This window comes from Cuculus canorus, chromosome 1, assembly GCF_017976375.1.
Source record: "Cuculus canorus isolate bCucCan1 chromosome 1, bCucCan1.pri, whole genome shotgun sequence".
Lineage (NCBI taxonomy): Eukaryota > Metazoa > Chordata > Aves > Cuculiformes > Cuculidae > Cuculus > Cuculus canorus.
The window spans coordinates 67,966,487-67,987,425 of NC_071401.1; the positions used below are offsets into that span (position 1 = coordinate 67,966,487).

Below are 20,939 nucleotides of genomic sequence, written 5' to 3' on the forward strand. Positions count from 1 at the left end.
TGTGAAAAAATGATTGTCAACATTTTTCTCAAGATGATTCAACACTTCCAAAGATTTAGGATGGCAGAAAGCATTATCTGACATCATTTAGACTTCCAGATTATTATTTTTTGCAAGCTGTTTGCAGTAGTTAGCATTTGGCAATCAGAATACAATTGTGTCTAATTCATTTTGATGTACTACGTCCATTAGTTAAGAAAGGATATTTCTTTGGAAGTGACATTACAGCCCTGACATATGATTTTTGAATATGACTTTTTCTCAGAAACTGCCAGCATGGTCCTGCCAGCATGCCCAGCTAGTGGCCAGGAGAAAATTTAAGAGCAGTGATAAAATGAAAGGGGAAAATAGAAGTCCATCTTGCAAACAGGAGTTTGTAATAGATATTCTGGCACGATATGGATGATGAGGGATGGAAAATTCGTAACAATGTGGAGAAGTGCAAAACACACTGTACATAGAAGACTGGCCTATAGCTCACAAGATAGTGTGTGCCGAGTGATCTGTGAGAGTTGCTCCCCGGTGTATATTTAGAAAGAGACATTAGAAGGGAGATATAGTGTGGATAGCATGGTTTACTGTTTGAGAGCTAACTTCATAATTTTGTCCAGAAGTGTTTCTAAAGAAAAAAATACATGCTTTTTTTCCTTTTTTTTTTTTTTTTTTTTTTTTTAAATATATATGTATTGCAGCCCAGGTGGTCTATTTCTGCACAGCAGCATGCACAGGATCTGAATGCTGGGACTAAAGCTTTTCCCCTCTCTGAACAAGCAGCCCTCAGCTGATTATTTCTGCCGTTGCAATGTCCAAAGGAGATTTTTTTTCTACAGAAGAGGAGCTTCCCATTTTGACTCCTAGAAGGGGTTATCACAAAGTGAAACAAGCAGGGCCAAAGTGCTTGGTGCCATCAGACCCCAGGGCAGCCACAGACTACCTAAGTACACCCTTGACCAGAAATGCAAAATGAAATTTGAATTAATGGGTTCCCATGTGCATGACCATCCCTTCAGTGCAGCTCAATGTGAAGCAAAGGAATTACCTGACCACTGCTGCCACGGATGGCACGTGCTTTTTTTCCCTTCCAACAGGGAAGTCCATTGGCACGTGCTAGCCCCAGGTGCCAGCATCTGCCTCCAGCTCCCCTGCCCCTCCAGCACCCATGCCCTGAGCCCTGGCAATGCCTGAGCAACCCCTTCCCTCCCTCAGCCCATCCACAGGAAAACCTGACAACTCTGCTTTGGTGTGCTATCAATCCGGAGTGCTGTCAGTTCAGAGATGTTTGCTTCACTGGAATTACCTTCTCCCCTTTCTCCTTCTTGGGATTGTTTTGTTAGTGCACTGTGCTTAGTAGAAATGTTGGAAGTGCCCTGGCCATGGAGGTAGTCTCCTCAGCAACAATGGTGGCCTTTCTCTGAGCTAAACACACAGGATGCAGGTCTCGGTAATGAGCAGTGATCCATTCGTCCCGTGGGGCAAAATGCTGCCTGGTGAAAGCTTTGCTTTCCTTTTGTACTCTGCTTCGTAAGGAAAAAAATGTGTTTTTCCCTATGCCTAGCTTGGCTGCAAATGAAAGGCACTGAGAAACCTGCTCATGGGAAAGGTTTAAGCCCATTTCTGCAGAAATTTGAGGGCTGGAAATTTTGACAAAATTCACAGGAACCCCTACAAATTTAATGTACAGAACTCTACAGCCTACTCCTCACCACCAAGTAATGGTACATCAATCTGGCCATACATGAGCTTTCAGATCTTTCTGCCCCTTGTTGCTTTTTTTTCCCCTTTTGCCACACACTGAATTAATTATTTGACAATACATTCTGATATTTGTATTACTTCAACAATAGCGGAATGCAATAGTGTGTAATCAGGAAGCAGAATATGATAGTGGGATGAAGATGACTTTGGCAATGAGATTTTTTTAAATGAAAATATCATTAGTGCAGAAGTGTTGCGCTATTGCCCTTTGCAGTGTGTGAGCAACAGTGTCTGTGAGTGAAAGAGATGACCCTCATGAGTAGGTAGGCTGGCTTGCCACTCCTTGCACTCCAGTTGGGGATTCTCCCAGGCACTACTCTTCTGAAGCATGAGAGCCTACAAGGGTACAATCTATTTTAAAGTCTCTATTAGATGCTGATTTTAGAGGGAAACTCCTTAAATGTCTGCAGGGGGTATGTGGTGGTTTGGTTTAGGGGGGTGTCTGTGAGGCATCTGGGGCTGTGGGGAGTCTGTTTGCACCACAGACCTGTCAATTTTCTATATTTTATCCTCGCAACCCATATCTTTAAATGAAATTGTATGCTCCCTTTCACAGAACCCAACTGGGTTCTTGTCTGTTTATTTGCTTGTTTTAATCATTTTTTCTCCATCTAGTCAAATAAATCTGTAAATTCAGTGTGTACACTACGGAACCTCATCCAAAACTACAGTGTCTCCTTCCTGACAGGGCTGACAGAGAGTATAATCACTTGTATTGTCCAGAGTACTGTTTACATAAAGGAGCAATAAATACCTGTTCAAATTTTTACTGGAGGCCTCCCAGATGGATGGTTCATTTATTATTACAGACAGGGTTTCATTTACTTAGTTATTAAAAGAAGCGGACCGCTACAGCCCATTTATAACTATATTAAAACTAAATGAAGCTATAAGTATTGCAGATGGGACTGAGTAAAATACATATAGCGTCTTTCCAGGAAACGGCTGGGAAAAAGTATTTAAAAGGAAACACTGAAAACTTTGGGGGTCCTGGTGTGACTTTCACAGCCATGCTTCTCCTGGCTGGGGCTCAGGAAGAAATAGAGGAGGTATAGCTCCCACATGTGCTTGTCCTGCTGCTCGGTGCCATATATGTATTTCTCAATAGCCTCTCTGTGTCTGCCTGTCAGCCATGTGCCATCAGGAGGGACCGAATCAGCCCGTTCATCCCCTCCTGTAGCCTTTATTGACATGAAATGATCCAGCTGTAGATATGGAATTATTATTTTCTTTTACGCCAGAGCCAGAATATCATTGAATATCAACTCCAGTTACAGGAGGGGAAAGAGGAAGAAAAGTGTTTACTAGAAACTGAGGTAGGAAAAACTATGAATAAGGAAGTTTTGAAATTTTTAAGCAGAGCTTGTTACGTTACCAAAAGGCGGCATTTCCACAATCAAGGGAAAACCTAACTTTGCTGAAAGCTAACTCAGCTTTGGTGCTGAAGTAAAATTAGCAATGATAAATGAAAGCAATCTGTGCAATAGAGAAGAAATATAAAATCAACGTAACATGAAAGAGGAAGACAGCAATCAATCTAAAAGAGAAATTACAAAATACTGGAGATGGATGAAAGGAGTGGAGGACACAAGAGGAAAGTTCGAGGACAATGAGAATAAGGGTTTTCTTAAGGTATATAAAGGACAATAACAATAAAGAAATTCTAGCAATAGCCCCTTTTTAGCTAGAAATATCAAAGTGGTTAATATTAGAGTCAATAAATATATATTTTTATATCAGAAAAAGCAAGGTGCGTGGTAGACAGGCATGAAGCTGAACAGTGTCTAGAGACACTAAATTATTTAAAATCATTTACCCTAGATACAAGTGTTTGTAAGACTGAGATCTTCTGTGCTGCCATAGAGCCATGAAGGCCACTGGCTCACAAAATCTGAGGGTCATTTGTGGTGTACTTTGTAATGTGTGGTCGGCCTCAGGAGACAGGTAAAGCTGTTCAATATACTAAAAGGCCAAGGATGAGAGTTTAAGTTTCAAGAACAGGTTGCCTGGCACCTTCTCCTTCACACAAAATTTGGAGGAAACCCAAACATCGTTCCTTTAATACCGCTAAGGGATGGAGAATAATAGCATAATTTTTGGCATTCAGTGATTAACTTGCAAGGAAAGAAATGTAAGCTCTTATCAACCAAAGCTGATTTTATTCTGTGAGGAGCTGACAACTAGGACATGGTAGGAAATTATATTCACTGATGGTAAAACATTGTGGAGGGTGACAAAGAAACAGTGAGGATGGAGCAGTTATCAATATCCAAAGAATTGGATAATTCGGTCTTACTTAAATAAAGGAGGCTTGAGAGAAACTGACGTGAATTTGTAGGTCCCAGAACAAGGAATGTCCTCTTGACTCCATTTTTAAGTGGGGACTGTGCCCTGTGAAGCTGCAGCTCTGAAAACGCTTGAGAGATGAAGGTGAGCAGGCAGCTGGAAGTCAGTGCCAGCAGGATGCCCTGGCACAGAGAGACAGCCTGAGCCTCTGGCGGGCAGGGCACGGCCCAGGAGATCACACAGGGTTATGGAGCTGCTGCTTTCCCCATCGCTTTGATGACACAAGAAACTTCTCATTTCAACACAGCAAAGTTTGAGAACCTCTAGCCTAAATGATCTCGTTTCCATCACCCGCCCAGCAAGATAGGGATAAGCATCACCAGTGCCTTGGCTATGAATTTTGCTAAATGGTCAGCATTTATACAGATGACTGCACTCATCTGCGAGGGAACACAAGAATAAAAATGTGTAGGATGATGACTCCAGCATACGGACAGATGCTTATAGTGCTGAGGATTAGGCAGAAAGAGGCTATTTGTAAGGTAATAATCACCAAGTACAAAATCAGATGCTGCACCTTCAGCGAGGAGACTTGACAGCGCAGTTCTATCTCAGACATATTAAATTCTCCAAGATTTCTGCCTCAACAGCTGATACACAAGGCAGTAGTGCAGTTCATGCACTCTTATTTAATTTCACATTTGAAATGAATATTTTGTAGATGGCAGCATCAGTAATTGCTAGGAAATCAGAGGGAAAGTGTTAGTAAATAGCTGCTAATCACATCCAGAGAGCCTGGGGGGAGCAGGAGCAGGGGAGCAAGAAATAGATTGGAAAATTGTGAGCGGTGCATTCAAAAATCATTATTCCCTAAATGTGTTTTTTCCTGTCACACAGAGCATGATTAGCCACGAAACTTTGGTAAGTCCTCAGAGTGACTGGACTACTTAGGTGGGTGCTTAGGCATGAGCTGTCAGTAGGTCGCTCATCTCTCTTCCCACGCTGAATATTCGTGCATTTTTAGGAGGCTTCCTCGCTCAGGGAGTGGGCTCACTTGGGTTCATTTCCCTGCTTTTCAGAAGAATTTCCCCCATTTTTTAAGGAGGTACTTTGGGTACTTCTGCCCAAACATCATTCTTGGGAAGCTCTGGGGACTCTGGGGCATTTTCTGGCCGCGCTGTCAAGGAGTTAGAAAATTCAGGATATGATTCAACTGCATTTGTTCTGCCTGTCTCTAAAAGGGGTGAACATCACTGGGCTAAATGTAGTTGTTCACTGCGGTAGCTGGTGCGGAGGGAACATTTCAGCCTCTACTCGTGGGAGAGAGTAATGGCTGTATCACTTGGAGAGGACTGCCTTGCATTTCTAATGAGACCGTCAGCGTAATGGGAATTTAGCGGAGCATTAAGCCAGTTTAAATGGTTTTGGAGAGTTGTGTAGACCAGCCTAGATGGAATCAAGCCAAGGACACAAAACTTTTCCTTCAGAGCATCTATTTTTTATTGGAATTGCTAATTCTATTTCTATAGACTGAGTTGCTTTTTCAGGCATTTAAATTCCACACTCTGGAATTAAATCTCACATTGATATATATGCTTCATTCCAGCATTAAGTACATTAATATTTCACCAGCCTGATTTTATTGGCTTTCTTCCTCTGTTTTTAATTAGATTTGACGGTATTCTATGTAATCATGTTTTTCTACATGTTTCTGTGTAGCAGAACTTACACAAACTGTTTGTTGAGGGATTTTTACAACTTAAACATCATATATTCAAAGTGAATTTTAAATGCTGTAAGCAGTGCTTGTAGAGGTCTTATAAGCCTGTGGAAAGCTCTACTACAGCATTTATAAAATATCCTCTTGATCTGGTTGTTTACCTCAATCGATAAGCTTTTGACTTCTTTTCATATGAAACAAAAATAAATACTACACTTTTCAGATAATATAAATGCATGAGCTTTTTTAAAGTGAAGCATTTGCATCAGTTATAGCACTAAAGTGAAAAATAATTTCAGCAATCAGAATCTAATTAATTAAAAATTACTACTGTATAAAAACAGCTACTCCTATATTTAGGATTAGTAAACAAAGCTATTTGAAATACCTGATTTGGCTGTAGGTAAGTAGCAAATAAAGCTGGCCATCTGTTATGTGCAAGTAACCAAGGTAGTGGCGATATTAGTTTGCTTTTTTGTTTTCTTTATGGGTTTTTTGTTTTGTTTTTTTTTTTAAGGAAGAAGAGGTATTCATCTGTTTCTTATGAATTCTCCATATTTCTTATCAGGGATATTTTTCCTTGCATTTCTCTTTTAGAAAGCAACCAAGCACAGCAAGAAACCAAAGGTACATTTGTCTTCTTGGAACTTAAGTCATATTACATACGTGAGCACTCGTAGTTGAAATAATACCAGTAACATAAGGGCACAGTCTGGTCAAGAATGGCAGACTCACATCTGGTGCTCTCTCTCATCTTGCTGGAACAAGAGTTAAAGGTCTTTCATAGTGTTGTGCCTCCAGGAAGGTTTTCTTTTGTTTTTCTACAAAGTGAAGCAATACTTTTCTTCTCCTATATCAGCACATTGGTTGTGACTTTAAACATCTGGAACCAGTCTGAGAGCCTTCTAGCATACTGTTATTTGGAATAGTATCTGTTTTCTTTCTGTGTTTCTGGTAATATTGAAACTAACGCTGATAATATTGAAAAAAATGTCCAGTTCTTGAAAGGACACTATGTATTTATGGGAAAGAAAATAAAATGTCAATATTGTACATTTAAAAATAAGATAATTTTCCCAAAACAGTCTCATGCAGATGAAACATTGTGGTGACATAAACTCAAATGGGCACTTAGTTATCTGATTTTCATATTTCATCACAACCCTTTGCTTTGTGGGGTTCCTCTTCAACTAAAATCAAGGTATTTTTCTACTACTGAAGCTCCTTTCCTACATGATGAGCAGAAATCACTAAGTCCATAATAAACACAGTATTCTGACTGAGAGGCTGCCTGGCATTAAAATGGAACAATATACTTGATCGGTTTAACACATTCATGAGATCTTTGACAAATTGCAAAGATGGTGATTTCTGAATTTATTTAAATGACAATTGCAACATACATATGTTTGTGCCCTAGGCTTGCAAACCATTGGCATGTTCTCTCCTAAAGCATTAGTGCTAAGGATTTAATTACTATCAATGTGTTTCCTTTTCCGTCTCTTTTTTTTTTTCTTTCTAATTATCAAAATTATCATGAAGACCATATCTCAAATAGTAGCTTAGACCACCAGAGCACACGAGAGTTTTCCCCCTCATTTTCATAACCTCTCTTGAAAATCTTCAGGGCCTCTCTTCTTGTCCCTTGATTTATGTGCCAAAAAGAAAATCTCTCTAATCACAAAACAAAACAACAGAGGCATTTTTTGAGAGTTTTATGCCTCAATAAATAATTTGCAGGGGAGAAGGAAAACATTTCTTAGGCCAAGAAATGTGAAATGTGTCAAAGGCTAAAGTAAAATTCAAGGTGTGATGCCTGATGCTTCTTTTGTGTTCACCAGCAGAGTTGAACAATAATTCCCAGGTGGGGCTGTGGCTTCACCATGGAAGAAAATAGGTATCATCCTAAGCAGGGTTATGCTGGAAGGGTCTCAGGCTGGCTCCAGATGTTAAAAATTGCAACTAATAACCAACTGGCTGTTGAAGACCACCTCCCCCAGACACTGCACCTTGGGCACCTTCTTCCCCAGGAGCTCCTTCTCATCCAACTCTTTCAAACTCCCCCCCCCAAAAAAAAAAAAAAAAATCAATCTCAGATTCAGGCCCTGGCTCTGCCATCACACTTGAAAGTTGATGTTACTTTGATGTTACTTCCTGAAGGGGAAACTATATGCTTTCCTACTATCCGGTGGACTCTGGCTGGGGATGAAAGTAATCCTTGCTTGGGACTTAACTTTCCAGCAACAACAAATCAGGAAAAAAGACAAAACAGTGAAGCTGCATGTCTCAACTTCATCATTCCCTCTGAGCAAAGTGGTTCCCTGACAGCCTGCAGTGGCTTCCCATCCCAAACCCCAGGTAATTTTGAACAGAAGTATCTCCTGTCCCTTCAACATGCTGGGATGAGCAGAAGTCCTGCAGGGTCCCTGTGCAGTGCCCCACATAGTCACCCTGCCCCGGTAGCCTGCTGAACCACTGCAGGGAGCAGCCCGCAGATAAAACATGTCAGGATTTCTGGTAAGCTATATGGGAGATTTGGACACACAGTCACATTGGCAGATCTTGGATATTGATGCCCTCTAGAAGACTTTCTGTCTATTTGCCATTGCGTGTAAGTAACTGCTCACCCCCTTCCTTTACCACTGTAATTTAGTGTCCCAGCACCCCATGCTGCAACCCCTTAATTGGTTACTGGAGAAAGAAACCAGCTGGCTTGTTGAGGCATTTCTCAATATCCCAAACTCATCCTCATTTCCTTTCATTATGTCTCTACCTGTCACGTTCTTCGTGGAGAAAGGAACAAATGCATTAATTATAGTGCACAGAGCGCTTGTGCCCAACCCTCCCATCTCCTCGCTGCCTCCACAACCTCACAGAGATTTCACTAAAAATGTGTAATTAGGTTCTGCAAAGTGACTTCCTGACTATATGCAGGAGCCCTAAGAGGTGGTGTTTGTTTTTCAGAGCCACTTTGAGTACTAGTTCTTTTTTCTAGCTTTTGTTTACTAAAATATATTTACTTGTCTTTAGACTAGTGCCCAAGCACATCAAAGCCAAGTCTATTTTGAAAAATCTTAAAGCCCATAGATGATCGAAATTACTGGCCTGGATTTTGTGTATTCTGAAAAAGATGTTGTAGAGAATAGCTGTAGATAGGCTGTGTTGGAAAGGCTGTGTTTACACATGAGCTTGTATGTGTTTGTCTGTCCATCCTTGTACTAGTTTGCCAGAATACATGAAGACATTCTACCCCAAGAAGTGGTTTATTTAAACATGATCTGAAGTGCTCTGCTAACATAGGATGTACCAATGCTCATCCTGTGCTGAATCTGTGCTGAAGTGTTATTCAGATAAAATACAAATTAATGTAATGCCTCTTGTGAGGTTTAAGTATTTTTCTTCTCTTCTCTACTCCCTCTCTTCAAGTGGGGTCTCCTGGTCCAGTTATGGGCTTTTAACCACTGTTGTTGTCATGACAGAGATGAGCTGTTTAGGAGGAGTGTTCTTCAAAAGCATCCAGACTCAACATTGATCTAACTTCCTCAAGATGCTTACTGCAAACTAGAGACCCTTGAAACAAATACTTCCTCCCCATAAAGGTGGTGTTTCAGCCTGGGCTTTGACAGCTGCCTCTTTTTCAAAGACCCTCCCTCTACAAATCTACTGACAGATGAAGCTGAAATCACTTTGTAGATCAGGGGCTGAAGACCTCACCTGACAGCAAAAGCAGAGTGGGAATGAGTGAAGATTTTTAAGTATGGCGTTTATACCTGCCAGATCCCACTCTAGGGAAAAAGAGTAAGCAAGCAAGCATTTTACAATGACCTGTTTTTTTCCCTAACCCCAGCATTAGGAGGTTGTTTGTATGCTGACAGTAGTTCCAAAAAGGGCCATGAGCCCTGGGCAGGCAGTGCTTTTCTTGGAGAGCAGTGCTTCTGAAATGAGAAACAGATAGGGAAAATAAAGATAGACTAAAACATACAAGCAAGGAGAGGTTGATAGGCCAGTGCTGAGGTTTCTTGTTCCTTTTGTGTGGATGGTTCCTGCTTGTACTCCTGTTGCTTTACTCACAATTCCACACAACCCAAACGCTTCAAAGCATCATAATTGCTTCTAATCACAGCCTCACAATACACCTTTTTTTATGTTGATACAAAAAGCCAAGACACTAATAAATACATAGAGCTACCTGGAACATTTCATTATACGCTTTTGATTTTCCAGCTTCCATTTAAATTGCTAAGTCTTAAATAATGTGCTTAACTGCCACCTCGCTAGCAGAAATTCACACACTGAAATTCAAGGGAGATCAGGCACTGACACCCTGCATGCTCTGCTTTTCACACAATAAGCACATCTCCCTCTGGTTAAATCACTATCAGGGCAGATTTCTTCACATTTAATTACTTAGTGCCCAATCCCAGATCTGAGCTTTCTATTTTCAAGCACTGTTTACTCAGGGACTCCCTAAACAGATCTAATTAAAAAAAAAAAAAAATAGCAATTATAAGACTCTTTGGATCCCTGTTAATGGTGGGATCCAAAGCCAGTGTGGATCTTGCAGTGTTTACAGGAAGCTTTGCCCCTCTGACACATTTTAGCTGTATTCCTTGCCATCCATACCTGTCCCATTTGCCCACTTCTCAGCAGGGCTTGTTAGCTTGGCTGGTGGCTGCATGGTCACCAGGGTTTTTACTGACTGAGGAGATGGACGAGCGAGCTTTTTCCTGCCCGTGGACATATTTCTGGGTAAAACATAGGCAAGCCTTGCTGTGAGATTGTCAAGTCCCTCTCACTCAATGGGTGCCTTATATATTTGAGGCGTCTGCATTGCAATGGGATTTTACTGGATTTGATAAGTTGGTTTTACAGAGGAAAAATCTCGGCACGAGAAGAAGAAAATTTGGGAAAAAGGCAAGACAGGAGTCTTTAAAAGGTGAACTAGTAGGAATTTTCTGCTCTGACCCTCCTATCCTGTTCTTATACACCTACGTTCCCCAAAAGGTGCCGTGAAGAAGTAGGGAAGCAGCTGTGATGGCAGCAAGAGGCAGGGACTGTACATCTAGCAAGGAGCTGAAGAGAGGGTGGTTAGGCTCGGTACTCTTTTCAGACATGGCACTCCATGTCGCCTGTTTAAGAGTCACGCTTTTCAGGCACGCTCTTGGAAGATCTAGGCACAAGTACAAGGAGGTGGTTTGAAATTACTACATATGTCTTCCTGATATATTTACACTCCGGGGACCACCCACGTCACAGGATGTGTTTGAATTGCTCACCAAGCTTGCTTCTGGAATTGAGATGAAATTACAGATTCTCTTTTCCCAGAACACAAGAAAAATTAGCAACTTTCGGAATTATTATTAGTATTATTATTACTATTACAGAGGCATTTTTTAAAAATAGGTCCCATTCTTGAAGACCTTTCTACCACTGGGGGAAATCTTTGAACCCCTTCACTCCTTTAACTGCTGGTTACTTAACCCTAGCTTTTAAAAAGAATACATGGAGGTAAAATCTTAAAAGCTGAAGTAAGTTGAGTAAAAGATATGGAAAAGGTGGATGATGTTCCCATTGTGAGAGATGCATTATTTTCTATGCTTATATGAAGTGAAATCCTTGTGGATACTCTTTTGCACTAGGACAATATATTTTAGTTTTAATTGTTTCAGTCAATGTCAATTTTATATCAAGTATGCAATAAAGTAAAAATGGCCTTTGGGAAACATCAGTGAATCTTATTTTGTGCTGCAGTACTGCCAGTGTAAATATCTACTTCTGTTTTGTAAGCTCAAAGCCAAATGGAGAAAAATTTTCCTTTCAGAGAGACTACTGACCTGTCAGCATCAAAAATATTATTTTTAGCATATAAAAATTGTTTGTCAGTGAGTGCAATAACAAGAATCTTTGCAAAATACATTATTACTCTAGTAAACATTTTCCCTTGGGCAGTAAGAGTAGGAAATAAATTAAGAAGTTTGTTGATAGCAACTGGATAAGAAAAAATTATAAAGAAAGTGTCACATCTACAGAGTAACTGGGATAAAATATATTTTCTTTCTATTTAAATTATTAAATGTTTACAGTAGCTCAGAGAAAACATCAGATTTAAAGCATTTTGTTAAAATATAATTTATTCTACTGCTTGCTTTCCAGAATGCTAGAAGATGACCTCAAGTTAAGCAGTGATGAAGAAGAGAATGACCAGGTAAGAACCAGACAACTAACGTGTCACGTGTAGCTTGTTTCATGTGGAGACTGAGCTACTGCAAATATTTTGCTAATGCTTTTTCAAAACATACATGAAGGTTATCAAAATACATGGCAGTACTGTAACTGGAGTAACAGATGTTGCTGCTCAGAGCCAACCCGCGTGTGCTAACTACTGTATTGGTGGGGAACAGTCTGCAACGCTCTTGATTTATTACCCTGATGTGACCCAGAAGGTTTTTCTATCAGTCTCCTGTTTTGAATTCGGTTTGTTTTAAAAATTGGCCAAGGAGGGGGGAAACAGGAATTCTGGATTAAGGATTCAGGCCAAACCTTACAGGCATGAGCTGGCCCCAGGGCTTAGCCACTGGGCTGCTCACTACTTGCCTGCCTAGGACCTCACTGCTATCCCCCCCAGCTCTTGCCTCTCCTGCGGGCAACTTCAGTGCTTTCTCTGTGTGGCTCACTGCATGCTAAGAAAGCAACAACAGCTGCAGAAAGCCTATTTGGTTCACTCCATAAGACAGCAATTAGGGCACTTGCCTGAGTTTTAATGACTCCAAACTACCTGACTAGAAGCAGATACGTCAGCAAAAGTTTTCCATGTGTGAGGACAGCTGGGTTTTGTTGGCAAGGGGAGGTGCCTCCCAATTTTTCCTTAAATCATTGCTGTGTTTGTCTCAGTACTTAAGTACTTGTATAATAGGTCAGCATCTTGATTTTCATATGGCCAGCCGAGTACCTGTTGCCAAGCGGTTCTATTGCATGCTCTCTCCTTCTCTTTATACTGGCATGGATAATTTAGTTGGTACTGGGAGGGAAAGAGCCACTTCCCTTTCTTCTTGCACTAAAGCACATGTTCTGTGCCCTCACCGGGGCATATGAGGGCAGTACTGCCACTGATTGCATCTCACAGGTGGATCCAGACCTGGATATAACATGAGTTTCAAATGTGATTATTTCAGTCAAGGGTAACTGAAGCCATCTAGACTTCAGAAATTTGGAATCTTAGACAAATAAATCTAGGTGTGTAGGCATGAAGGTTTTCCAGGGGTTTTTTTTAGCTCTTGTTATTAAAGTTTGTATTTTACATTATATTACAGGAGGTAAATCAAAATAATTTAATATTTATATTAAAACATGATTTCATCTGTTTTGAGCAAAGCTTCTCGGTGTTAAGAATATTCAGCAGGTGGATCAATTATTTACATATTTATGCAATTTCTTTTTGTTTAATGTATTTCATCCTGAAGTCTTCACATTTAATTACTCTTCCTGCTTGTCTAGATAGTTTAAAATGTAGCACATAGACAGTGTAGGGCAAGGTAAAGTGAGGGACAGAAGGGATGTCTGAAGAATAACAATAGCACACCAAGATGCCGTGGTGCTTGCAATGAGGGACTGGGTAGTCAGGGAGAGGAGAGCCAGAGGTTGTGAGAGGTGGCTTGTCCTTTGAGTAGGAAGGGAGATGTGATCCTGCAGAATGGATATCAGTATGGAACAGGCTGGTAGAGCCTGAGCACTTTGGTTCTAGTTTGCTTCAAAGCAAGCAGAAAAATACATGTGGAAGTGTGCATTGTGCAGGAAATAAAAGAACATGGGTAGATTTATTCAGAGAAAGTGTAGTGGAAAAGTACTGCTGTTCAGGCATGCACACATGGTACCTTTGGTTTAGCGCTACCACATATAACTACTAATATCTTTCATGTGCTTGTAATCCAACCATAATCTCAGCATTATTTGTGCTATGCAAGGTCTTTGCTCAGTAACCACAACTTAAAGGTGCAGATGATACAGCCTGGGTCTTTCACCCTGGTGCTCGAACAAGCTTTCAAACAAGACAGTTTGCCACCCATGCCAGAAAATGCAGAGATGAGATCCAATTACTCATTTGTAATCACCACGGGCTCTAGCATGAGCAACTTTTGACAATTATTTTGTGATTTGGTCTTCTTCCCTCATCACATTTTTTTCTGACTTGACTGTACATTTCCTTTTATTTCCTAATTCTGAGGCTCTTTAATCTCAGATCTCCTCCTGAGCTTGGGAATAGGAAAGAAAGAAGTCAAATATAAAGCAATAGGAATAGTACCTGGGTGATTCCCAGATATTTCTTACATAATTAATTAATATTTAAGTAATCAGTCTCAATTAAGTAGTCCTGTTTCTCAAAGAGCTAAAGGTGAGTGGTACAAGAATTGGGAAGCTTTTCATTTTGCTGATTTCTAAATAGGGAAGTTTAGAGGAAAGACTTTGAAAACCTTGGAGATACTTGGTTTGCATCTAAAATTGCTGAGCAGTGAACAGAAAGTTTCTGAAGCCATGCAAAGGACAACAGGTGCTCCTGAGCTCCCAGGGCTGGTATTTGGGAGGCTATGACTGACCCAGGGAATGTGAGCCATGGGTGAGGGAGGCCAAATGCAAGACACAGGCATGAATAAGAGCTTCGGGACCCCCACTGGGCAAGGCATTCCCAACCCTTCCCTCTGCTTCAGCAGTTAAGGTAGTGAGATTCACAGATCCAGGAGAGGCAAAAGAGGCTGGGTTTGAGCTGAATGTGTGTGTGCCCACGGTAATTACATTATCTACACATATTAGTCTCTTAATTTTAATTACATAAATGTATTTTTCCTCTTTAATGAGCATAGTTTATCCATTTAAACTGATCATTTTAATTTTACAGGCAGTGATCATAGGATCTAATATGCAGAAGGAAAATTTCCTGTTGGCATATTTTACATCACACAGATTGAAGAAAATATACTTTTTAATCCCCAATCAATATCTGAAGAGCATGCAATTAACAGATACCAAGGTAGTTAACATAAATCTGCAAGTTAAACAGCCAGTTTGTTTTGATTTATAACACTTGGAGTAATAATTTGATCATCATCTCTCCTAGAAAGCATCTGAAGCTTTGTAGCATGAAGATGTCAAAATTATACTTAAGATTGTTCAGAGTACTGAATTGTAGTGGTTATTGCCTTTTGGTTCCTTGAAGTGTGGCATAGCATTTGAAACAGTCCCCATTATAATACCCTGCCTTTCTCTGTAGAGGTCACTGGATAACTTAAATCAGTCTTGGGTGAAATATTAAAAGAAGATTGTCAATTGTAATATGAACAATTCTCTTCTTTTCCCCCTACTTGTCCTTTTACAATATGAAAATTTTGTAATAGAAAGTAGTTCCTTTAAAGGGAAAAAAATCCCTGGCATCATTTGTGCAATTCATGTCAATCAAGGGCCAAATAAATTAACTGACTGGTACACATACATGGAATAATAATCTAGCATATTTTTGCAACCCAAATCTGCTTCCTTGCATGCATTTTTTTCTGTGCAGGATGAGGTTGGCTGCTGCTGAAGTTTTGTGGCTGTGAAAATTTATTACCCACAGAGTCAATCTGCATTCTGGCTGCCAAGTCTGAATAAATAGAGTCATTGTGCTTGTCTGGAATATGTAACCAAAGTTCATCCAGTCAGCTTGACTTTCACATCCCATGGGATTCATAAAAGCCAACACCCTGGTATGCGCTCTTGATTCCTGCCAAAAATTTTGTAAAATTGTATAAACAGAAGTTGAAGAAGCAATCAGAACACAGTCCTAGGGACATGGCTCTGCACTCCAGCCTCTGCTGTATCTTGAAAGGAAAGACCCAACTTTAGTACTCTTTTATTTTAAAAAAAACCAAACTCTTGTATGACTATTCCCCTGCAGCAGTAGGTCGTTGCTGGGGCTGAAGACACCCTCCCCTCACAGTGCACAGGAAGGCAGCAAACAGTCCTCTTGGGTTCATTAATTTTGTTCGTCCACCCTGCACCACAGGAAGAGGGAAGGCAGCATTTACCTGCAGGTGGCCGCCCTCTTTAAGACGGGATGGGGACACGCTGGCCCTGCAGGCTCTGGGCGGTGTGAGAAAAACTGACCCCTCCACAGGCAAGCTAAGACCAACAGAAAACCATGTCCCTTCACAGGACACCTCAGGGCAAAAGCAGTCTTAGGAAAGTTGACCAGGAACAGCTTCAGCATAGTACAATAAAAGTCTTGGCAGTCTGGCTTACCACCCAGAGTTCCACATGGCAATGGCAGCCCACCCAGCCTGGCACCATCCTGGGGGTCCCAGGGCTGCCCCCGCCCATGGCAGCCTGGGGACAGCCAGGGTGGGCTGCTGGCCCCAGAGGACCGCTCAGTGCTCCACTATCACTCTGGCCATGGCCGTGCCAGAAAGCCTGAGGCTAATTCAAGTTGCACCCACATCTCCGGTGGGGAAGTAAGTGTTTATGTTTCCTCCTCATCGCGTAGGCACTGAGGGATGCCAGGGCTCAGCGCTGTAAATGCATCTTTCTGGCAGGATTGTCTGCAGCACAGGAATTTAGAACCAGTCAAATCCATCCTGTCGTTGCCACGGGATGGAAGTCCATCTATGTGGCCAATTGCAATCAGTGTGACTGTTTCCCTACATAAATAGGACTAGGAAATTATTAGTTTTTTCAAGTCACAAACTCATATTCATTTTTTTAACGGTAGCCAGAAACAAGAGAGAATGAATGTGTATAAAGACAATATTTTAAATAGTGTGTGGGACTTTTCTCTTTCATTTCAGGATATGGACTAACAATCAAAAAAAGATAAAAATTATCCTGAAATGAACAGTCGTGCATGCACCTTCTTTCAGAAGGAATAATTTTTAGTAGAGTCCATATAAGCACTACTTCTGCATATGAAATGTAATATTGCAGCTAATTTGAAGGATTCTGTAATGAATTTTGAAACAAATTGAGAAAGGGGCAAACTGGCTACAAGCTTTCTTTCCATAAGACCTCCTCTGTTAGGAAGGCACTTTCTGAAATCGAAGATCAGCCAAGCAGAGCACAGAGTCAGGTACGTCTAGAGAGAAGAGTTATACTGGGCAAATTATAACATGACACTGCATAGCCCTGTTCATCATTAGAACTATTTTTAGGCAGCACTAATTGCATTCACATATGCCGTGTCCGAGTACTTTAACCACATTAAGTCATTTTAGTGTTCTACTCCTTTTTATTCACCTCTTCATCACTGCAACACTTGATGTTTGATCAGAAGGGAAAATGAGTAAGAAAGGAGATGGGAAGACTTAGACCTGGAAAAAAAAAATAAAAAAGCACAGAGCCTGCAACTTCGCTGTAGATTCATTTCTCTCTCCAAAAGTGCCTTGATAAACTTGGGGAAAAAAATATCCTTCTGATGAGAAGTTTCTCATTCCACTGAGCACAGGAAACTTATTTCAAGAAGTCTGGCCGTGCACAAGTCTGACTGCAACCAAAACAGCACAAAGCAGAGATAAGCATAAGTGGAAAAAAATAGCTTTTTTTGTTGAGGAATGGCTGGAACCTCAGGTGGTTTTGTACTTAATCCAAATGCTCTGCTCAGCCCTCTGTCGCTACAATGTGAGTGCATTTTCAGACTGGAGAAACAGCCACTGTAGCAGCCTTACTTAACTTGAGCAAGTCCATTATTTCCTGTGTATTAGAGAAGCAATCATTTTGGTATCCAACTTAACTAAAATCCAGAGTAAGATTTAAGCCATCTGAGCCAAGCTTTTTTTTTTTTGTGGTTTGCCAGCTCTGATTTTAAAATGTCTGTGACATCTAAATTTGCACTTCCACAAGGCATGACAAGAAGACCAAGATTGCCTCACTGAAACTGTCAGATGAAACAAAATAAGAGCGCGGTCTTGTCCTGCCAAACTTGGCTCACATCACTGCCTTTCTTACAAAATCAGATTCAATGTCTGTCATGCACTGGCAGACAGCATCAAGCTCTAAATTTGAATGCCACTACCATGAATGACAGTGAAAAAGGTTACAGATCAGCTTGGCTCTTGGACAAGCACAAAATCTGGGGAAATTCAAACATAGCACTCTGATCTCCATGCTCCTTGGTACAAAACTCTTAAAATAGATGGGAAAATAAAATGAAAATACAAGGGCATCTTCCTTGCCCCTTCATGTGGACGCCATGACTAAGCTAATTTTTAGCTCCAGTAATCTACAAAGCCTGCCTTTTTTCACTGGTTTCACCCTTTTCCAAGTCTGACAGATTCTCTCTGTATGTACTGTAACTTCCCTAACCCCATCTTCTTGAAACTTTTGGTTGGTTTTTTTCCTATATGACCTGGAATTACTATGCGAATGTCCGTTTTGACTGCTGTGGGAACATATCCTGATGCAATCAATTCAGCTGTGCTGGCTGATTTATGGCACAAAGATGGATGGATTAGATCCTTCATCTCCGGGCTGGCTTTCCCTTGTCCCTGTCTTTTGTGAGCCCATCAGCCTACGCACCGCTCCTCCTACTACAGAGAACCCTACTGAAGGCTGCCACCGTGCCTGAGTCTTCGCCTCACTCAAGAATAGCCACAAAGTGTTTGTTTGCATTTAGGCAAATTCATTCCAGCCTGCTTGTAAAAGAACAGTTAAAGAACCAGCAGTCACAAATAATTCAGGGCACAAATTAGTGTCATTTGTAAAATTGCAGCTATTACAAGCTGTGAGAGGAGAACATACCCCCAACATATCCAGAAGCTCACGGAGCACTCACTTTCTTACCCCGCTCAATTATTTTATGTAGCTGTACTTGTCTTGTGTAGTTTTAGTGTCAGCTAGGGGTTTTTTTCCTGTGCAAGGGAAGCAGAACGCGATGAGGAATGCAGCAGGGACTCCACTTGTATCTCTCTCACACGCGCGTGCACACACTCATGCATGTGTATGAACACAGAGTCCCAGCCCCTCTAGGAGCTGCCTGTTGCTCTGTGCAAGGCAGGAGGCCAAGCTGACTTCGCTCCCCTTGGCCATTCGACTCAGACTGGGCTGATGTCAGCATGAGCAGTTGGGTAAAGGACATGTGCACAGAAACGGATGGCAGCAGAAACAGAGAAAGAGACAGCTGAGACCATGTCAGAAAACAAAAGGAACATGAAAAGGGAAAGGGATTAAGGGAATAAAAGACAAATGGATGAAGAAAATAAATGAGAAAAAAGAGGACATTTTTAAAGGGAGTAGCAGCTATATTAGAACGTGATGAGAAATAGGCAAAAAGAGCCAGCAGCCAATCCATCAAAAATAGCATTTAAGAAAATAGGGCTGGGGAGCTATTGCTACAATTTCTGCTGCACCTAGGGTCAAATCTCTCTTCTCTGAAGTCAGCAGGAGTTTAGCCAATAATTTCAATAAACTTAAAACCTTATCCCCCATCTTCTTTTTTTAATTTCTAGCACAATCTGAGTAGATACTTGAGTAGCAGCCAGCTTATTGACAGAGCACCTCCCTGGAGCAAGTTACCACCAGTTGGGGAATATAGCCTTGTACTTCTCATATTTTCACATATATGGGCTTTAGAAAAACTGTAATTTAATTTCTGAGCTTTCAGACTTCCCAGTAAATCTTGTAAAGTCTGTCACACACCACTGACATTTTTTGCCTGCGATATCGTGACTGTAAGCAGCACTTGAATCAAGTTACCTTTTCCTGGATAAGGAGTCCACTTCTGTGGAGACTGAGGAGGTTTTCCCAGGTGAGCACTACTTCTTTTGCAATAACTGAGACCTTCCTCCCATGTCATTGAAAATTAACCATTTTGTTAATGTACCAAGGACTTGCTTTCTGCTCATCTTCACTGGAAAAGATTGAAGTTGACTCATCTGCACTGAAATGCTTTGTGGCTGTTATGACCAGACTAACAGAGAAATCTGAACAGACGTAGGACAGAAGACTCAGCATTGACAGATACATAAAAATCTCTGTATGGTTAATACCCATGCTGACTATACAGTAATTTGGAGATCCAAATCACTTAACAAGTATTAACTACTTAATACAATGCCCCTGAGACGTATTTAGGTAGAGTTAAGCAAGAATTATTATCTCTGTAGAACTGTCAGGGAGACTGAGACTGAGATGTGGCTTGTTTGAAGCCTCATGGCAAGTCAGCTGCAAAGCCAGGATTAGTACTTGGGTCTTTTAATCTCAGGTACCATGTTCAAGTCACTAGATTGTGCTGCCTCTGAAGATTGATAAGGATTAATGGGCAAAACAGGGGAGAAAGAACAATGTAGGCCAGAAATATAATAATAAAATTCCAGGGTGAAAAATTAATACGAAGATGTTGAAAGGCCTGGAGAAATCATGAAATCCAGAAAGGGTTTTATAGTTTCTTAAAAGATGTGGTTCTGATGATAACCAACTCCAAAAGAAGAAGGAAGGGAGACCCTGTTAAGCCTTACAGCCTGTAAATCTTAAGTAAATATCAACTGGACAATGAAAATCACATTCACACATTTATATTGCAAATTTACAGAGAAACACTTGAGTTGTAGTTTACAAGTGATTTTAAATCCCTCAGAAATCCACACTAAAAAGCAATCCTCAAACAAAGCCCCTAGGAATAGCGAGTAGTACAGAATAATGCAGTGAGAGAAGGCACATTAGGAATCACAATAAATTGCCTGACCTGGGTTCCTCAGGCAACTCTTGTGGCCTCAAAGCACTCATGGGCATTTAAAGGGGGCAAATCCGTAGCTGTGAGAGCGTTCCATTACCTGCATTTTAAGCCCTGATGAAAGCGTCACCGCAACACTGTGGAGCTCTTCAAGGAGAGCATAGAAAACTGAAGAGGGTTTCAAAACAAGAGGAGTGTCTAACACGTTCGGAAAGCGTGCCTTAGAGTGAAAGGGATCCACACAATGAACCAAGCTTATCTGAAGCAGGAATGGTGTCTGGGTTGATCACAGTCTATAAACACCTGCACAGGGAGCAGAGCTGTGAGGCTGGAAGGCAGCTCCATCTCACAGGCAAAGGTGTAACATCTAGTGCAAGAAAGTGTCTATAAACAGAGTTGGGCCAAATTCACATCTTAACATGGAAGGTGAAAAAATATTTGTGTGGTTGTCTTGAGGTGGATTCACCATAAGATGATTATCCAGCAGTTTTG

At 41.0% G+C, this 20,939-nt stretch overlaps 1 protein-coding gene across 3 annotated transcripts in view; it reads left to right on the forward strand.

Annotated features, from left to right (window-relative positions):
* Window positions 1-20,939, forward strand: part of AFF3 (ALF transcription elongation factor 3) — a 328,608-nt gene that overhangs the window by 222,530 nt on the left and 85,139 nt on the right. For all 3 annotated transcript variants that reach the window (XM_054087687.1, XM_054087694.1, XM_054087700.1), the window contains exon 8: window positions 11,915-11,966. In XM_054087687.1, the coding sequence (XP_053943662.1) occupies window positions 11,915-11,966 (52 nt within the window). The remainder of the gene's footprint in view (window positions 1-11,914; window positions 11,967-20,939) is intronic.